Below are 20221 nucleotides of genomic sequence, written 5' to 3'. Positions count from 1 at the left end.
GAAAATAGAGCTCATTCCCAGAGAACACTTACTGAGCACTGGGCACTGGCTGGGGCTCATGGGCCACGGGTGAGGAACCAGGCACCATCCCTCCCCTTAGGAAGTGTGCGGTCTTTGGGTGGAGGGACAAAAATCCCACCAACTGGCATCAAGTTGCACCTGTGTCCAGTCTAAGAGAGGGCAGGTGGGGATTTTTGACTGCTTAGAGAGATCCAGAAAGACCTTTTGAGGAACTGGTCTAGTAGCTCTTCCAAGATTAGTTGTCATGCCAAGGACTAAAATCAGAAATTTTTTGCCTGCGGTCAGCTAGAGTTATGTCCTCTCTCGAATCTATAGAACAAAACCCATCTCCAGGGCCGTAGCCTACATCCTCTTAGTTATTGCTGAGCCAGCCGTTCCATCCAGTGAGGTTGGGACGTGGTTGGAGAACATTCTGCCAACACTCTGCCAAGGGCCTCCTCTCGATACCCCTCCTCTGGGCATGCCCCTTAGATCAGCAGCTCTCAGCCCTGCTTGTACATTACAATCCCAGAGCTTTTTTTTTTTTTTTAAATTTAAAAACACCCCTGTCCAGGCCCCACCCTGGCCCAATTATATCAGAGTCTTACAAAGGTGGGGCAGAAAGGGGAGGGCACGCTCCACTGTCAAAAAGCCACCCAGATGACTCTAGCAGGGGCCAGAGAAGAGAGAACTCTCTTGCCATCAATGAATGCACTTAATTTCACTTAGTCTAGGAAGAGTAATTTTGAATTTTACCCTAAAAAGACTTCAGAATGTGAAAGGAAATGCTTTGGCAGGAGGTGGGTGAGTGCTTGTGTCTGCATACACACGTGAAGGGTTTGGCACTCGGTCTCTGTGCACATGGTGTGTTCTCCAGCTCGGTGGCGTGTGCTGGAAACGCAGCAAATGCCTGGAAGGTAGAATGTTTTAGACTCTGGAATCAGGTTGATCGGGAGAGGCAGACCCTTCCAAGGGCCATGGAGTTCCATACAGAGGAGGCAAATACACAGCTCAGTGGAGAAGCAGATTTCTGGCTTTCTCTCTTCGCTTCCAGTTCTCCCTCTGCCTTTTCCTTTCTCTTCCACTGCTGCTTCATTCAACCTCATAAATTAATAGGCTTTACATGAAGTCTTCAGCTTCTTTGAGGAACCACCTTCAAATCTTAGACAGTGGGATTTCTTTTCTTTTCTTTTTTTATTTTTTTTGTCCTTTAAAAACATAAAAAGCATTGTGATCACCTTACATGTAAGTGAGATGGATGTATTTTTGCCACCAATGTTGAAAATATCCCCAGGCATCTGGTGTGTATGAATGTGTACACATAGTACATGCATAATAAACATATTCCACCTTATGAATATTTATACACAAGATACATATATATTGAATATAGACATATATATGTAAATAGTAGCCCTCGTAAACTATATGCTGTGTTTCCAAGCATATGTATCATAGTGCACCAGGAATATAATGAACCTACCATCAAGTTTAGCCTATTTTGAGGTGGCATTTTCTGCAAAATTGTTTTTGGTAGGGTCTAGTTACTCTCCATGTATTTTTTTTCCCCATCACTTCAATGTTGGTTAAGTACTAACTCAAAGTAAGGCACCGGGCATAGCAGAATTAAGAAAGATGAAATAGATGAGGTCCCTGCCTTCAAGAGACCTCACAGAGCGACATAAAATGCACTTACAAAGAATGGAAGAATGTAACGTTGTTCCTACACATTGACCTCTTTCTGTTTTTCCTCCAGCTGCCTTTTATTTATCCACTCCACTTTAATGTGGGCCCCATTTAAGATTCTATTAGCTTAGACCCTGATGTAGGTGCAGCATAGGGCTCGAGGCTGTGAGAAGGACCATTACGGTTTCAGTGCCCACATAACCACTGGACGTGAGTGGTGCTTACGCTCACTGTCGCATGTAGCCCAATCCTGTAACGGCATTTTTATGTTACTCTGATTTGGCGGGGGCGTGGGGGGGCAGTTTTGGGGGAAGGTGTCCTAGAAAGGCACCTGATCCCAGAGATGTTCCTAAGTTTCAAAAAGGAAACCAAAGCAGAGCAATGTCTTCTTCCACCGACTTCTTGTAACCCAGCTGTCCCTGGCCATGACATTCCACTTCCAAATTCCATCCCGTTCCCTCCCTGGAATAAGTAGCAGAGGCCTGTATTAAAAACAAGGAATACATCCTAAGATGGACAAGATCTGGATCCGTTTCCAAAATGACAGTCCCTCGTCTAGCAGAGGAGCTCTGAGTGATACTTGTCAGCGGGCAAATTTCACTCCATGGAAGGAGAAACAATACACAAGGGCTGTCATCGCGGTGGCGCAGACGTAGACGCATTGTTTTCTCCCCCTCCATCCGTACATCACAACAGGTAGTTCTCAGCTGTTTCCGTGGTGCCAGACATACATTTTATCTAAAGAGACAGCAGACAGAACTACCTGCTGCTTCCTGTGCGACTCTCCCTGTGTTTCTCTCCTTTTTCCTACTTCACTTGGGCTTTTTAAAATCAGCTGGCAGGGAGCCAGGAGCTCATCATTTTAATGCAGTGCAAAATGGAATATGCATAATTATATGCAAGCCATATGTGAGGGAGACAGCTCAGCTGTGAATTTCAGGAGGCCAGGGAAGGGAGAGCAGTTAGGGCTAAGATGAGATCAGAGCAGAGCAGGGTGCAAGTGTCACCCAAATGAATGGTGTAATGAGTGTGCTGCAGACACGCCTCCTCTCACCTACCTCTCCCTCTCTCCAACGCCAAACCAGAAACCGATGGAGATTAGAAAGCAAAGACTGTATGCAAGCGGTATTGCTAATGGGTTCTGTTAATGTCTCCATTTAAACTTCAGCTTTCTTAATTAACAGTGTAGATCAAAATAACCAGTAACTCTTAATGCAGCTTCTTAATTAAATCTATTTTTTTACTGCATTCGATTGAAGAATCGTTGTTCTTACTAGATCATTGCTCCTTTCAGATCTTTATTTAAAAATCAAGGGGAATCAGTTTATCTCTGACAGTATTACAATGCAAAATATAACGATGCAAATTGCTTTTCTTATGGCCTTGCTATTAGAATTTTTTTTTTTAAGTGCATTATCTAGAGATTGCTTAAGCATGCCAAAAAGTTTAAACACGTACGTATGTCATATAACCCTGAATGTGCCACGAAAAGTTGCGGGAAGCCCGAAGTGGTGGTAATTTCCAACCAAATTGCTTGATTTTGGTTTGCTTTGTATCATTTAAAATATTACACCACGATGAATTTGCATGTTCAAATCAAACTATGTAAAAGAAAAATAAATCTCAAATTTTGATACCTAAAAGGCGTACTGCGTATTTAAACAAACTTCTTAATAATGTTGTTATTTCTGGATTCCCGTTTGTTTAATGATCTGAGCTGTTATGCTTTTAGCTTTTTTTTTTTTCTTCCATTATTTGTAAGTCCCTAAATAGGCCATTATATTTCCCTTCAGGCTAGAGATGAAGATGGACATGCTGAAAATTTTCCCCAGCAGCACTATGCTAAGGAAACTCCAAGGCTTGCCTTCAAGAATAACAGCGAACTACTTGTAAGAATAACATACTTACAACAAGTCTAGAATGTTACTTTAGCACAGTGAAAACAGTTTTTGCAAGGGTTTGTTCATTATTACATAATTTATGAAGTATTATAGTTTTTCTGTATAGAGTTCTAAATGCTAATTCTGCTATCACTGAATATTAATGATAAGATCTCAAGTTGTTTGCAAATCTTTTATATCTGATTATAGAGCTTGGATGGCCCTGTCTTTATTAGCTTGTTTTGTATAGTAGTTTATCACCAGCCATTTGGAGAATGGCTAGTAAAGTTAAAAATACAGAGAAAGACAGTGGATATATGTAGCTTGGGAAAAAAAAAACACAAAACCAATCCCACCACCTCTCCTCCTCCTACTTCCTAATTGTACACTATTTTAGGACACAACATGGTAATATTTTGTTCTGCTAGGGAAGATGGCAGAGTTGACACGCAGTACTCCCTTTAGAAGTCAAGTGTTCCTACACTGTCTTGCCAAGCTCAATCAGGCGCTTTCGTCTTTCCTATGTAGGAGAAGTCAAAGCGGCGACAGGATGCGGGGATGTTTACAAGTCGTGAGAGAGAGGATATCAGCTGTGACAGGGACTGTGTTCCAGCGTAGGGTTAATTTGCTGTTCATTTTAGCATTTACAGCAAGACAAGATGAAAAGCAAGCAGGAATGCCTATTATATTTCTATTAAATGAATCTGTTGGGACCTAATGTTCTTGATTAGCTTTTGAAAATGAGTGCTCCGCAATGCATTTTCTGTTTACCTAAAGTAAACAGAGAATGAATTGTCATTTATTTAGAGATTTAAACACTGCTTTTGAAAATGAGGCTTTATGAGGGATCTAGCTATGTTGTCCCTAAATGTTCTTTTCCCTTCAGTTGTATTAAAGCAAAACATTTGCTCCAGCTAAATGAAAACACTGAAAGACAATGAAGATACTCAGTTGTTACATTCCGAGGTAGTCTCATTTCTAGTTAGTTTTTTGGCCCAACACAGTTCGGCTCTGCCAGGTCTCCGCATTAGGAAATCCCACATGTAGCCGTCTTTGGACTTAGCACTGATACCAACTGTTCATGAAAAACAAGGTGTCCAAAGAGCAGGAGAAGAGAGAAAAATACCGTGCTTACCAATCCTAGCCACAGCCGTGAGATGTTCCCAGTGAGAGAATGCCCTTCCCCGGTCCGCAGACTGCGTAACCACAATAGCGCCACTCACTCTGTGTGTCCTGTCCCTTTGACCCACCCATCCGTGGGCCGGTTTGCTGCTTAGAAATGCAATTTTTTTTTTTTTTTCTGAAAATTCAGCTCACCTTATATTTTATCGTAGGGCTCTTAAACTTCCAGGTCCACTAGCATGACCTATTTTGGGGGAAAACTTTTTCATTCATTTCCGTTTTAATATTTCACTCTATAACTGTGGTTATCCAGCTGAAGACTGTAGGCCATGGGCCATTTATGCTATGTTTTGGTATCAAAATGCTTTGGGGAGTATCTTATTTCTTCTTAGAGAAATTGTTAAACAAGTAATATGCCATACTTGATTTAAAAAATTTTTTTATTTGTAAAATGAACGTGTTTGGGTCCCGGTAGTGGTCAGTCTGTGTAGGAGGAACTAAGACATACATGTGAACATCTTTCCCATCAGTCTTTATAGAAAATACATGTTTAATTGTTGCTATGCTTCAACACAATATTGGATTAGCAGTAGTTTTGAGAGATTGGTATAATCTTTGTCCTTCTTGTCACTGTTAGAAATGCTTTATTTTCATCAGCGTTCTTTTCTGTGATAAAGGAAAAAGGGAGAGTAAAGAGGAAAAAAATACCAAGTAAGCTTATTTCTCCAAGGAGAAATTTCATTTTTTTTCAACTGCAGGAGAGGCAGTGGTGTTTGTGGCTGGTTATGAAGCCTGGAGAAGTTATGTTACTGTATGAAAGAGACCTGTACATTCTTAAGAGAGGAATAAGGAGTCCTTGGAGTTTTCTTAGTGCAGCTTCGAGCAAATTTTTAAAGGTTTCATGAAAAAAGACTGCAAGTCCCGCTCCAAAGTGCTTTCTTAGCTTCGAAGCCATTTTGCGTAATTTCCTGCAGCAAGAGGCTCGGTGGGTTTAGAAAGCAGAGGAACCTCATGGGGGGGGGGTGTCAGTGACCCTTGGGAGAAAGCCCTGGGGCCACAGGTTGCTTCTAAGCTCCCATGCCGTCAGGACACTGGGCTACGTGGCTAACGCTCTGGGCCACACTTTCTGACAGAGAGTGCCCCGGCCAGGTAGCTTGGACACTGCCTCGGACTTTATTAGTGACCGTTTGTTGTCTCTGGTCTCTCCCCTGCACCCCCAGCCTCTGCTTCTGGGAAGAGGGTTAAGTAAGTGCAACAGAAGCAAAGCAAAATCCATGCGCGGAATGCCCAGGGACACCTAGTCAGAAGGCCCTGACAGACAAAGCACTGGCTGATAGAAAGATCTGCTGTGTGACTGGAGACCCCTGTAGGGTATTGATTTTTCCATTTAAATCCCAAAGCGTGATACGTGCCTTCACACTTAACATCCAACACAGATGACTAGATATATCGCTCGGTGGCCAAGATGCTCTGGTTGGTGGTTGTGCAGCAGCTTCCTTATGCTTTTTATTAATTTGGAAAATGCAAGGCTGTCAGGATGAGTGACATTAGATAAAGCTTGAGGACTGTTTGATAGAAACCCAATTCAGTGTGGCCCCATCTACCTCTTCGATAGGCACACATGCACACACACACACACGCCAAGGTATTATGCCGGCAGAGCTGAATTTATGACCAAGGCAAATAACTTTCAAGAAGAGAAGCTGTGGAAATTCACATCCCATTAACACTCCAGTGACATGGCTAGTGGGAATCCCAGAGACAGAACATTTAGAACAAGCTATAGGTGTCTAGCCTCTGCCCCAAGCTTCACCTCCACTGCTGGTCCCTTTACCATTTTTGCCTCATTCTTTGGGGACGAGAAGGCCTTCTCTCCTCTTCCCCTATTACAACGCTCATATGGATGGTGGAAGTCATGTGAGGAGGGCCTTTACCATGTCATGAGCTTACACCTCACCATCCAGGACTTTCTCAGTTCTGAAAAGACAGCAGAACTATAGCAGAAATACAACAGAAGCTGGATCCCCAGAGGGAGAAGACCAGTAGCTAAAAGAAGAGGCATGTTGAGAGGGTTTGGGGGAAGGAACGGAAGGCACCCAAGCCTACTCCCCAGGTGTTCTCAAGCCCAGTGCCAAGAACATCCCTGCAATTGAAGGAGGTCAGAATAGAGTCAAAGGACAGCAACAACAGCCTCGTGGAATTGGGTTGGGAAGAAAGCGGCTCTAGGAAGTCTGAAAGGAGAAATAAGAGAAACCCAAGGAAACCCAAGGGGGAAATCAGACTGTTTTCCTCAGATCCAGATTCCCAAGGCATCGCAGAGACATCGACTTTTCCTGAGGCTGTTAGGGGTGGGAGTCTTGCAGAGGGTGGGGGATACAGTCTGCAGCTGGGAGGCTACATAAAAATAGCATCAAGGAAGAGTTCTTTCTGGTCACTCAGAGAAGATGAGAAGCATTTTCGTTTTGTGGCCTGTGAGCAGAGGTGGTCGGGAGGTGAGATGCTTAGGCAGATCCTCTGTGGGCTGATTTGTCCATCTCATTTCCTTTGGAAAGTAGACAAAAGTTGGACATAGTCCTTAGGCAGAACTGCTTTGGATTAATATGTTGTTCAATTAGCAAGACATTGTTGAGCATCTTCTGTAACATGGATTATGCTGCACAGTGCTTTTGGGGGACACGAAACAGAAAAAGGCACAGCCCCTTCCCTGAAGGAGCTTGCAATTCAGTAGGAAAAATAGGCCCATATAGTATTGTAGTCATCAGGAATGTGGGCTCTTAGGGCTTCCTGAAAGTTAGAATTTTGCCCCAGCCAGACTTTAACTTACACTGTATTACTCCGGAGGTATCACTAAGGATCATAAGTACAAAGGCTTAGAATTTATGGTGACACATCTGGCATTACAACACCGTGGATCCTCTTGGACCTCTCTGAACCTCAGATCTTCATCTATAGCATGCGATAATAAAAGCTAATAACCTCAGAAGATAGGGTAAGGCTTGAAAGCGATGACATATTTAAAATGCCTGGTACCTAGTAGCATTCAGTAAGTGTTAGCTGCTATTATGATGATTCTTCTTATTGCCATGATTGTTACCATTACCCAGTTGGCTGTGCCCAGGAGAGCACCAGCAAAGTTCTGGAGTACAAAGGAGGAAGGGATTATTTCCAAATACAGTAATTAGAGACCTAACAAAGGAGGAGGACACCTTTGATCTAGGCCTTAACACGGGTTGGATTTCCAAAGCTGGAGCTGAGGTGGAAGGGAAGGGGGCATTCTTAGCAGAGGGAAATAGCGTGGCAAAGACCAGGATGCGGGAGAGTATAGACCAGGTGAGCCACCGGCTGGTGGCCCCTAAGTTGAGTGGAGTATAGAGTCCCTGAAGGAAAAGGGGGTGAGCCAGCAGGCTGGCTCGTTTGCACAGGTGTTAGTAATTGACAATATCCTATCAGGTTTGGACGTCAGTAGCTCTACTTCATGGAAATTCCTAGTGCTTCTGTGGATTTAAAGAAATTATTATGGAGAATCCCTACCATGCACAAGAGTAGAGAGAGTGATGCCATTGGCTCCCCTGTACCTGTCACCTAGCTTCAGCAATGATCAAACTACTAATCTTGCTTCATCTATTGCTTTACCCTATGACCACCCCCTCCCCCTTTTATTCCACTGAAGAATTGTGAGCCAAGAAGCTTTTTTGGCTTCTTTTCTGGTAAAGACTTTAGGTTCCCCCATTTTTCTGGCTAGAAAGAACCGGTTGACCCTGGTTACATTGGGAATTGAAGCTTTGGGACTAAGTTCACCTAAAGCAAATAACTTGGTGATGGCAGTGGGTTCTTCCCTTCCTGCTCAGTATGACCTTGCAAGTCTTGGACAATCAGATCTAGTTCAGAAAGCCCTGAAGGTAAGAAACACATCACAGTGCCAGTGGTGACTTGAATTCTTTACTTTCAGGCCCCTGGTTCTAAACGTATTTATTTAAAAAATGAAATCATATCTCTTTGCAACCCAGCCCAGTTCATGAGTATATGCTGGCCTCATAACATCAGCGAGGGGCTGTTCTGGGGTTGCAGTCACATATTAGCTATTGTTAGAACTTTCCTGCGAGATCATGGAGACTTAATGAGAACTAGCCCCTCGCCCCACCAAAAAAAAGGTGATAGAAACAGCCATATTTCCCTTGAAACTTGATAGGCTTTTCAAAATAGGTGTAATTAACCAAAACCCCTCCCCTTAACACCTGGTTTAACAGAAAGTCAGATTCATGCCCCAGCTCAGCTTGAAGTTCCAGGAGAGCAGCACAAGGTATTGAGACCATAAATTCGTGGTGACACACTTGGACTTCTGTCACATCAAATAAAGTATCATATGACATTTGTGTATGTAGTTTGCTGTGTGCCAGTTTCCTGAAACAGTATTTGTAACAGCCCCAAACACATCAAGGGACCCAGAAATCCCCGGGGACCGGTTGCTATCTAGAGAGAGCTGGCCTCTGCCACCATTTTCACATCCACCCTCCGGATCCCTCTAGTCTGAGGCTATTTGGCCCCAAACTGTGCTCCTACGGTCTTTCGAAATATGTTTTAGAAAAGTAGAACTCTTGAGAAAGAGAAGGACCCGCATTAGACTAAGCAAGGGGCGGTGCCAACGGAGGTGGCACAAGGCACAGAGCAGCAAGACCTCTCCTTGGGCGGGGCGGAAGGGGCGTGTTCTGCGGGGGCTGTCTTGTTCCGCCCGCAGGGCCCTCCGTTGCCATAGGTGCTGTTGTTTCACCTGCTCTGTCTTGCAGCTGCCCTTTCTTCCCAGCCTCCTGGGTCCCTTGCTGCTGTGCAATCAGGGTGGAGAGCCTTCCTTTTCTCGGGTAAAAAGACCCTCTGTACCACAGTAGACCATCTCCCTTCACTACCCAAAGAGGCAAACCTATTTCAGCTCTCCCTTTTTCGTTTCTTTATTTGGCGGGGAGAAGCCATTTGGGGAAGGACTAGAGTTCCCCAGCTTCTGCACTCATATAAGCACAATTTCTTGGAGTCAGGCACCTTGATTGGATCTGGGACCCTCGGCTTGATCGGAGATCCTCAGTCCTCAGCAAGCTCCCTTTTCCAAGATATGGAGATCTTTGCCTTTCTAGTTTCAGGGCCATGGCACAGAAAGGTCAGAGGCGTGATGGTTTGGTTTCATGCTGACTTCTCACACAGTACCTTGCAGTGGTTCTTAGAGCCAGAGAGAGTTGTGGAGGATCCCGTGTTCTCCAAGGGGGTCAGTGTGTTGTAGTAGATAAGAATGGGTATCCCAGTGTCTGCTCTGTACATGTGCCTGCTGCACAGCCTGGGCAGGTAAGCCCCACAGGTCTTAATAATTGACAATAGAAATTATCTATTTCAGACAACTGTCTGCCCTGAACTTTAGTGTTGTTATCAACAACATGAGAATCACCACAGTATGTACCTCATAGGGTGGTTTTGAGGAGTCAGTGGGATCGTGTGTAAAAGTATGCATCTTACAGTAAAAATTCAATAAGTGTTAGTCTTATGACTAATGAAATGGAACTAGAAGGTGGCATTAGTTTAAACAAAATCTTAAGGTAGATGCTGGGAGTACCTGCCTTTATTCTCTAACTAGAGTCTCTTCTCAGTTGATTGGGATACAAGCCCATATGTAATATTTTAACTTCAGAGAAACCCTTGAACATCTACCCACTTGCCTGTTCATATTGAAGGTACCAGGGATGCCTGTTGGCTGCATAACACATATTGCTGATTTGTGAGTTACTGCAATACTGGGATGCTTTTTTGAAGAAGAATGCAAAACATTCGAAATATAGTATGGTGGTGTACTGGAGAGCTTGGGCTCTTGAGCCAGACTGTTTGGTTCAGATTCAGGAATCTCCACCACTCCACCTGCTGGCTGTGTGACCTTAGACAAGTCACAGAATGTCCATGTCCTTGGCTGTAAAATGAGGACAATATCTGTCCAGTAGTGCTGCTATGAGGTCGAAATGAATGAATACCCATAAGGTTCTGAGAACGGTATTTGGCAAACAGCTGGTACTTAATCAGTGTTGTGATCATGATTATTTCTTCCAAGCCTGCTTTTTAAACACATCATAGGGTACCACTTGGCCACATTTTTAAGAAACAGATTATCTGAAAGTCTTGGGTGTGCACATTTGCATGCAAAAAACCACAAAATTTCCTTGTGAACAATGAGAAGGAAGATATATTAGGCAGAATATTCTTAGAGCTAAGCTTTTTTTTTTTTTTTTTTTACTATAACTCTCAGGGAAGACTCTCTGTATGATCAAAGACCCCTTCAATCTTGCCCTGCCATTTAATATTAAAATTGTTACTCTTGGAAGTATGCAACTAAGAAATTAAGTGCAAAGCAAAGGAAAAAATTTAATTTACACCTGGGGATATCTGCAGTAGTGAATGGATGTGCTTGTTAAGAAATCATCCTTTGTGGGGAGCCTCCAATATGCCAGCACTGTGCTTAGTCTTTATATACTTTTCTTTAGATCCTTCATTCTCCCTAACTTTGCTAAACAGCAATTGTTATTTTTCATTCTATGTGTTGGGAAGTTAAAATTCAGAGATGTTATGTTCCTTGCACTGGAGGTAGAAAGGGGATCCAGTGAGCAGGTGTGGGCCAAGGTTTGACTTATATCTCTCTGACTTGTGCTGGAGGGACCAGGTCTGATACACCCTTCCATTCCAGGGCTATGTGAGTGGAATGAAGGAATTAAGAAATTAATTCAGAATCATTCTTCCTGGCTTCTTTATAGTACAGTTCTTTGGGAGAGTTCCGAAGCCAGAAAGAGCATCCATGAGAATGTCAGGAAGGAGAAATTCTTCAGAAAGGCCTGTAATATTGGAGAATTCCCAATTGCGTAATAAATTGTGGGGAAAGAAACCAAAGTATATGTCTTTTAGTTTCCTAGACTAGAAAATATATTTTTCAATATGATATAAGCATTTGAGTATGTTATTTTTAATAAAAATCTGACAGCAATAGATTGTGTATGATAAGTGCTTAAGTCTTCTTTTGAAGATTTGGATTCTTTTCGTGGTCAGTAAGGCCATTTAAAAAAGAGCTGACCTTAAAAGGGGGGGGGCTGACCTCTTTTGATTTAGTACTGTAGTATTCCTCAGAGTGAGCTGACTTACATCCTTCAAGATTTCTGGCCATTACCCAGACTCGGGTGTCAGCCATACCCCCCCCCCTCATTGCTTTAATTGCTAGAACTGAACAATCACCTGAAATACCAAAGAAAGTTCACCTCTGGTGGCTTTAAGAAACTCCAGGTCGTATATCAAGCAAATCCAGAAAATCAGATAGAATATCAATTATCAATATAAAAGCGTACAAGTAACCGGCCAGAACTAAAATCCATCATAGTCAGCCCCGTGTTTGGTTTATGGTTGGAAGAACAAGCTAACCAAAATCTCTTGGGAGAAAAAGGGAAAGGGTATGAAAAATATTTGGAGTTAAGAAGTATGACATTTGTGAGTAATAAGGGAGGCAAGAAATTGGAGGTGGTGATGTGGGGGTGTTAGGGGGCTGGTGAGAGGGAATTTTGAAAGGGAAGAAGGAAGATAAAAGCCCATGATTAAGCTGCAAATGAACAGATTTGGGCAAACAAGAATCTTTGAAAGAATGTATTTTCTCATGGCATTCGGCTTGAAGTCTCTTTCAGAATCATGTATTTTGTACACGTCCCAGTCTTCTGGTCTGAGGTGTTGGGCCTTCCTGGAGGGCTCCCATCTCCTACTGCATGACCACATGCAACCCGGAGAAGAGCTTCTATTTGAGTCCAGATGAAGCTCCCTTGGGCTGAGAGCTCTGTGGCGCTAGACCTTTGTCTTTCTAGACTGTATCCCTGAGCAGTGCACTTGCCATGGCACATTTCATGGAATGTAAAATGCACTTTCCCCACCTAACATCTCAGAAATGGGATTACAGATGATCATTGATGACCTGTCATTTTTGAATTGGCCATGTTTTTCCCTAGCAGTGTTATAAAATAATGGTATCTTAACAACAATGATGATGTAGATTCCATGAGCTGTGGAGATCAGTGCTCCGTGATTTTTTTGTTGGATGAATGCATGCAATAACATGTCCCCAGGCTCTAGTTTAGGTAAAAGTGAAATACTTACGGTTGGCTCTGGATTGTGCAATGGCCACTGACAAGTTCAAGTGGGGAGCTGGCCTATGGTTGTCGCGGCTGAGCACGTTACTGCTGGCTGTGTACTTTCCCTTCAATGGAGCTGCCAGATGGCTTTGTTCATTTTCTCAAGCAAAATGTTGAACCAGTAAAGACAGACCCTAGATAAGCCAGATTTGAAATAATAAGCACAACGTTTTCCTTAATTATCCAGAAAATTGCTCAATATTCTACCATGGGATTGCACATCCACCAAGATCTCTCTCGAAAATTCATGAGGGTACATTGGTCAAAGAGCCATGATTTCTTTCTTTTTCCCCGTAGAACATGCTGTAGGTTACATTAGGATAAAGTATGTTTTTTATAAATCAAGAGGCCCTTCTCCATCATCAGCACCATCACCAACATCTCCTAGAGAAGTTCCTAACCTACTGAAGAGACAAATACACATGGTGCATTTCCTACATGTCCCAAGTTTCATAATCCACATTCAGGATATTAGCTTGTGCAGGTCAAGTTACACCCTTAACTTTATATGTGAAATACTCTGCTGTTTTATAGTAGTCAGATCTCAATATGGTTTGGTTTCATTTTCATGGAAGTTTTGATTCCCATTTTGATGCAGCGGCAGGATCTGTCTCCCACTTCTTTGTGAGAACAAGGAGGGGAAACCCATGTAAACATTTTCAAGTGTCAAAGCCTGAGGTGGGAAGAGGGCAATACTTAAATATTGCTCACTGTGCTTGGATAAAGCCTTTATATGAAAAATATCCAGATTATTACAATGTGTAAAATACGGGGAGGGCCTCTGTTACACACTCACTTCAATCAGTGGTGCTTTTAGCTTCTAAATTGTCTGATAAATGTGTGAAGACACTCCCAAGGAATGAAACATCATTTTTGTCTTAGAGGAAATATTTATGTATTTGCCAGAGAGTTTGAGTTTTGAAATTACATGGCATTGTTGCATATATATGTACAAAATACACTATACAAAGGCGGATTGTTATATCCTATGTGGAAATGTCTATACATATATAAAGGAAAATGAAAATAAACTAGACCATTACAGAAGTGCCCACCAGCCTGTGGCATCTAACCCATCTAATTTCTGCAGTATTTTTTCCTATAACAATTTGATGTTTACATATGAATACATAAAAATAAATAGCATGGAAAAATAAAGTTGTAATGAAATATTTATTTTCATTTTTCCTTAGCATTTTGAAATTTAGACAGTGTTCTGACTGTCGTCCCATCAGCCAGGCTGGAAATTGAGCTCCATCAGTGGCAACAGCCGGGCCTGGCCATTCAAACCCAAAAGACCTTTTCTCGAGGGATATATTCTTCCTGATTAATTTGGTCTGAATAGTGTCTTATATCTCTTATTTATTCTATTATATACACTGCATGAAGACAATGTCGATTGCCCAGTGTGATGTGTATGAAGATTTAAAACCTTTTTTAAAAAAATCTGGGCATTTAGTGTCATGGACACACACCTGAAAAGGGGCACGAGTATGAGAGTAGGAGGTTATGGTATGTGTGTGTGTGTGACCCAGATTATGAAGACAGTCTTAAAAATCTCTTTTAAGTGCTGTGCTGTGCTTAAAAGTCATGTGTTATGGAGCAAACAACGTATAAAATGTGGATCCTTCTCATAAGGAGTTCATAAACAAACTGTCCTTGTATGGACAATGAACTTCCAGTGAATAGCAAAGTGCCCGATGGGTGCTATGCTGATTAGGGAATAGAAATACATATCGGATCTTCTGTTCGCAATAAGTAAGCGAAGGGTTGGGAAAGATGGTGGGTGGAGTCATCAAGAGTAGATGCTCGGGCTGGGGGGGGCGCTGGGCTGGTCCTTGGAGGGTGAGTGCACCATAGAAGGGTATCCCAGAGAAAGAGAAGACTGTTTGGGAAATGATGATGAGGGAGGTAAGCAGCGAGCACATGGTGGGTGTGGTGGGGGGAGTGTGGGAGTGGGTAGTAGAGAGAGGCTACTGGATGTGCCAGGTGAGAGAAGGTAACTTGATAGGTTGTGGTCAAATAATAAAAGCAGTGAGAAACAAGCAGGTAATCTCACGTTTGGTGTTTTAGGATGTGGGACTCTGTCATAGGTGCCTGAGCCAGGAAGTACTATTATGAAAGCAGTGCTTTTACAGGTTGGAGGGCGGGAATGGGGAAGCTTCTAGAAGGTGGTTAGTACGATCCAGGCCATGAGGACAAAGGCTTCTCACAGCTGGAAAGGCAAGAGATGGCAAATGGCTGGCCAAGAATATTGGTCACCAAGTTCTTATGACCATGCTAATATAAGTAACAGGCAAGGATTTCATCTCAAGCCAATTTTCTTGTAAATTTAGATTTCGGATAACAGTCTTAATTGAGTAAGTAGCTAGATGTGGTCAGTGGCAAAAACAAGATCAAAGCAGAAGCAAGACCCTGACGTTTCAAGTATTTGTGATCCGGGGTGATTCAGGGATCAGTGTGATGAGAACTGTAAAAATACAAACTGAGGGGGGGAAAGTTCTTAAATTTGGGTAATTTAAAGAAGTGTAGACTCTCCGTTAACAAGAAGGCAGTAATCCCTTCCCTCAGAGAACAGCACAGGGGGAGTACGGTGTCTGTGCCCTGGACTCAGTGGACATGGTCTACATCCTGGCTCTTTGGTTACTAGCTTTGCAGGCTTGAGAAAATCAGTTTCTGCATCTGTAAAACAGAGATAATAGCTGTGTAGGATTAATGTCAAATCTAAGTGAGATAATACATGTAAAATGCCTGGCATATGATAAGTGGTCAGTAAAAGGTAACTAATAAAGGGAATAAAATCCCTCTTTGGTGCTCAACTTTAAAGAAAAGGAAAGACAATAAAAATCTACACGACTCTTCAGAATGCTTTTATTTATTTATTTATTTGAATATAGTGGATGCAGAGTTACATTAGTTTCAGGTATACAACATGGTCAGGTCAGAAAACTCTATACCTATGCTATGCTCAACCACAAGTGTAGACCCCCTTTTTTTTTTTTTTTTTTTTAAGTGAAGACAAAAATCTTATCATACATAGCTTTTGATTCTATGGACTTAGCTTATTTTTCATGTTTTGCATGTCCTGGATTTTAGAAGGAGAGCTGGTGTTAATTCAGTAATGAGCTTAAAAATTTTAAAGATTTTCATCAAATAAAAAGCATTTTATTAAATATATTGAGTTTACTAAGAACATTAAATGAATATTCACTGGCTTTGGGGGAGAAAGTCTCATACAAAAAGTGTATGCTATTTAAACCCTCAAATTAAAATTTTTATAATCCTACATTCCTAGTTATTCTAATGACCTGACCATTTAAAACTCCATTTTTCTTTTCTTTTTTTGAAAGATTTTATTTATTCATTTGACAGACAGAGATCACAAGTAGGCAAAGAGGCAGGCAGAGAGAGGAAGGGAAGCAGACTTCCCGCTGAGCAGAGAGCCCAACACAGGATTCGATCCCAGAATCCTGAGATCATGACCTGAGCTGAAGGCAGAGGCTTTAACCCACTGAGCCACCCAGGCACCCCAAAACTCCACTTTTCTTTTGGAAATGAACACCATCACATCACATCTCCTTTGGCCATCTTCTTTGTTCATATGCTTGTAAGTCTCAGAATATTTCAGATTAGGCACATAATTATTATTTGATAAATCAGTCTTCCTTTGATCTGATTTAGCTGCCTGGAATATATTTGGGACCTGTTAACAGTTGTAAAAATGAAAAACAAAGCTCCAAAACAGTGTGAGCAAAACCTCATTTAGTGAACACGAGAAAGCTGGACAGCATGTTCCCGAGGTTAGAACTTCTCTTTGAAATAGTTGGGCTGCCCCTACACAGATTATCAAGGTCACGCTCAAGATTAAAATGAGCTGTGGGACAATAAATTGCCCATTACAACAGAAAAACGTGCAAACAGAAAATGAGACCTAATGTCTTTCCTTGTGCCCTGATTTTTTTTCTTTCTGAGCCTAATATACCTAGTTAGTCTAATTTAGTTTTAGCTTTAGTTATGCTTTCTAAAATTACAGTGTGTGTGAGGATTGGAATTTTTTTCTTCCAGCAGGAATGAGGGTATACATAAAATGCTTTTCTCCCTCCCGCTGGGAATGGTGAGTCACATATCTCCCTGCTCTCTGTCTGTGTCTAGTCAGTCGGCTGTGGGGTTGCCTCTCACAGGCTCCATGATGGGGACCAGCAGCCTTGCAGCCTTGTATCTAGGACACCGGCTCTCAACATCCCCGAAGTGTTCGCCCCAGCAAACAATAAAAGTACAATCGTTTCTTTTTAAATTTTGCAACTAACCACACACAGTTATATTTAGATCTGGAAGTACAAGTTTAAAAAAAATGTGGTTGAATCTAGGGTTTAAAAAAAAAAAAATGACCACAATACGTGGGTTTACATTTTCAGTTTTCTATTGCAAGAAAGAATTGACAGGACTAATAAGGATGCTGATGGTTAGAGCAGAAGCCTGGGAGTAGATAAAAGGTTCTGAAATTAAAAAAAATAAAGGTTCTGAAATCAGTTCTCCTTCACTTTCAACAGCCGTCACCACCATCTCTTTGGCTTATCCTGGCCAAGCGTTGACATGTCTAATGTTAACAGTTTCCAAAACCTAAATAGAGAATTGTGTGCGAATGCCACACCTATCATGCTTTCCTCATGGCCCACATCGCCGATACCTTCCATCATTTGGTCAGCAAGCTTTTACTGAGTGCCTACTATGTGCGGGGCACCAGATCAGCCTGGATGGGTATGACATGGACTACATTTTTACAGAATTCCACCCCGCACTTTATAAAATCTTTCTACATTTACTTTATATTGCTTATATACTATATAGATAGAGATTGCTGTAAAGTCATCTTTAAAAAGCTTTGAATAGGTGCTCAAGAAATACCGTAGGAATGAATGAACAGACCATACCGGTGTGGCTCCCAGTTGGCATTTCTCCACAGTCAGACCAGACGCCAAGGTCTCCCCTGCGTCTAGGGAGTTGTCAGGAATGTCTGGAATGTGGCACATTGGCTGAGTTGAGTTCCTTTCTGACACATTTCTGAGTCGTCCAGTTGCCTGGGCAGAAGGAACAGTGGCAGAAGGTGTGGGAGCCCCATATCAGCCCCGAGGACTACCTGTGGCCGCTCCCCAAGCTGGGGCACACTTCATCCTCTCTCCCCACCCCCGACCCCAAAAGCTCAGGTTTGTTTCCCAAGTGAGAGAATAGAGCCTGGAAAGACTTTTCTCCAAATCACCTTTAACTCCCTGTAATTCACGTTTATGCTTGAATTTAACTACTGGAGAAGGTATCAAAAGTAGTACTCAAGGCATTTAGAGTGAAAAACAGGTATTTTTTTTTTTTTCATTCCTTTTGAACTCTGTATATGAAGATTTTAAGTGAAAGGATGACTTCAGGAACACCACTACAATTCCTAGGTTTAAGGATAGCCCGCAGAGCTTCCAGAATGCCTTCCCCCACCCCCAACCGCCATATCTGTCTCGTTTTCTCTCAGGTGATTTTCACACAAAATGTCAGTGAGTCCAAGGTGTAGTATTCTCTGGAACCCTCCTTCTGCCACATTGGCCCCACAGAATCATCGTACTTCTTTTTGAAATAGAACTACGCAAAGTCTTGGATTTTATTACAGAATTTAGCACCAATAATTACTTAAAATTTAATGAATTTCACTACTGACTTAATTGCTTTTGAGTAGTTCCACTTAACTTATTAAAGAAAAGCAAGGACATATTCATTTAATGAGCAGCAGAAGTCTTGCCCTCACATCTGCCTATATTCTCTTTTCAATTAATCAATTATAGTCCGATGGTGTGTAATTACACATTAAGAAAGTTATTGGATAGCTCAGCATGGCCGTCCCGGAGGGCTCATGAATACACTAATATAACACACCTGTAATGACCTGAGCTCAGATCTGCAAATTGTACTCATTTCTCTCTAGCTCTTTCTCTCTCTTTGCTAAATTAAGATGAGCGCAGTTACCATTAACTTTTTGAGTCACATCTAGTCAACGTGATGTGGACAGAGAAAGTGAAAGAGAAAGAATGAAAAGTAAAAATGGAAGAAAGAGACTTTATCTCAAGTGTAAATTATCTGCATCTTGAAATTAGCTCCCCAAGATCCGGTCCTCGCGAGCTGTGGCAGCTTTTCAAGGGGCGCTGGTTGTCCTTCTCAACTGTGTCTACTGAATCCTACCAAATACTTTGGAAAAATCAGACCAGTGTCATCTGAACTCAGATAGTAACTTGCTTTTCACCTTCCTTCCATCTCCTGATGAGAGAAATGGGAAAACTGAAAAACCTTTTGAAATCAACATTCGGGCAAATTTGCTAGGCTTGTTTCAAATCAAGCCAAAGTCTGGAACTGATCCCCGAGCAGGAGCGCTAAGCCTCCGCATAGCAACTAAGCCGCGTTAAAAGAAAGAAAGAGAGAGAGAAAAAAGACCCCATTAAAAATTCACCACAAACAAAGAGCAAATTTTGCTACATTAATGGCCTGAAGGCTCTGGTTGGGTGAAGAGTCTATTCTAGTATGTCCTTCCGATTTATGCTAAATCAGTCAAATTCAACAAGAACTTCTTGATCCAAAATATATACTAAGAGGCATTCGAAATGCCTGAACTAACCAAGTGATTTTAAGCAAAATGCCCTGTTAAAATAAGCTTTAGATGTCTGCACAACTCCAGCTCAAGAAACAATCTGTTGACATTTTCAGCAAATGCTATCTTAGCCGGAGACAGAGACAGCAGAGGCTTTTTGGGAGGATTCTTGGGAGGGAAGTGCTTCCTCTCCGTTTCCCCCCTTCCCTCCCCCCCAAAAAACCCTGCTTCTATAATTCAGTCATTGAGGTGCCCACAAGGCCGCATCTCCTGTGACTAATGGCTGTCCATCAGAATAGAAAGAAGGATGCTTTGATACTCAGCTCGCAGATGCTCACGGACATGCAAATGATCGCGGCGGGCCTTCGTGGTAGGGAAGGGTTTGCTTTGTGGATGTTTTTATGCCCAATTTTGGGAATTTTGTGTATGCTTGGGCCGAGCACACCCTGCAGTCCCTTGGGTCAAGCCTGCGTCTCTGTGGGCCTCCCGGGGATGCCCAGGATCCCACTGTCGGCCCCGAATGGAGAATGTATGTTAGCCCGTGTACTTTCAGGGTGTGTCCCTTCCTGGCCCTCCTGGCCCGTCGGGACAAATGTCGCTGCCCAAGGGGCTGTCTTCCTGTGTGGGCTCCATTTGTGGCATCTCATGGGCCTCCGTGGGGTTGAATTGTAAACAGTGGCCGCCACATAAAACCTGCCATCTGTACCCCTGTGGGTAGTGGGACGGAA

The 20221-nt window shown here is 42.4% G+C and overlaps 1 protein-coding gene across 2 annotated transcripts in view; it reads left to right on the top strand.

Moving 5' to 3' along the window:
- SOBP (sine oculis binding protein homolog) overlaps nucleotides 1-20221 on the top strand; it is a 160075-nt gene that overhangs the window by 91631 nt on the left and 48223 nt on the right. Inside the window, exon 5 of one of the 2 annotated variants that reach the window (XM_059176953.1) lies at nucleotides 3480-3575. The exons of the other annotated variant lie outside the window; for it this stretch is intronic. Coding sequence (XP_059032936.1) covers nucleotides 3480-3575 — 96 coding nt within the window. The remainder of the gene's footprint in view (nucleotides 1-3479; nucleotides 3576-20221) is intronic. 2 annotated transcript variants of the gene reach the window in all.

The sequence above is a fragment of the Mustela lutreola genome, chromosome 6, assembly GCF_030435805.1.
Source record: "Mustela lutreola isolate mMusLut2 chromosome 6, mMusLut2.pri, whole genome shotgun sequence".
Classification (NCBI taxonomy): domain Eukaryota; kingdom Metazoa; phylum Chordata; class Mammalia; order Carnivora; family Mustelidae; genus Mustela; species Mustela lutreola.
The sequence above is the reverse complement of the archived record's forward strand: the minus strand, read 5'-3'. Positions and strand labels throughout refer to the sequence as shown.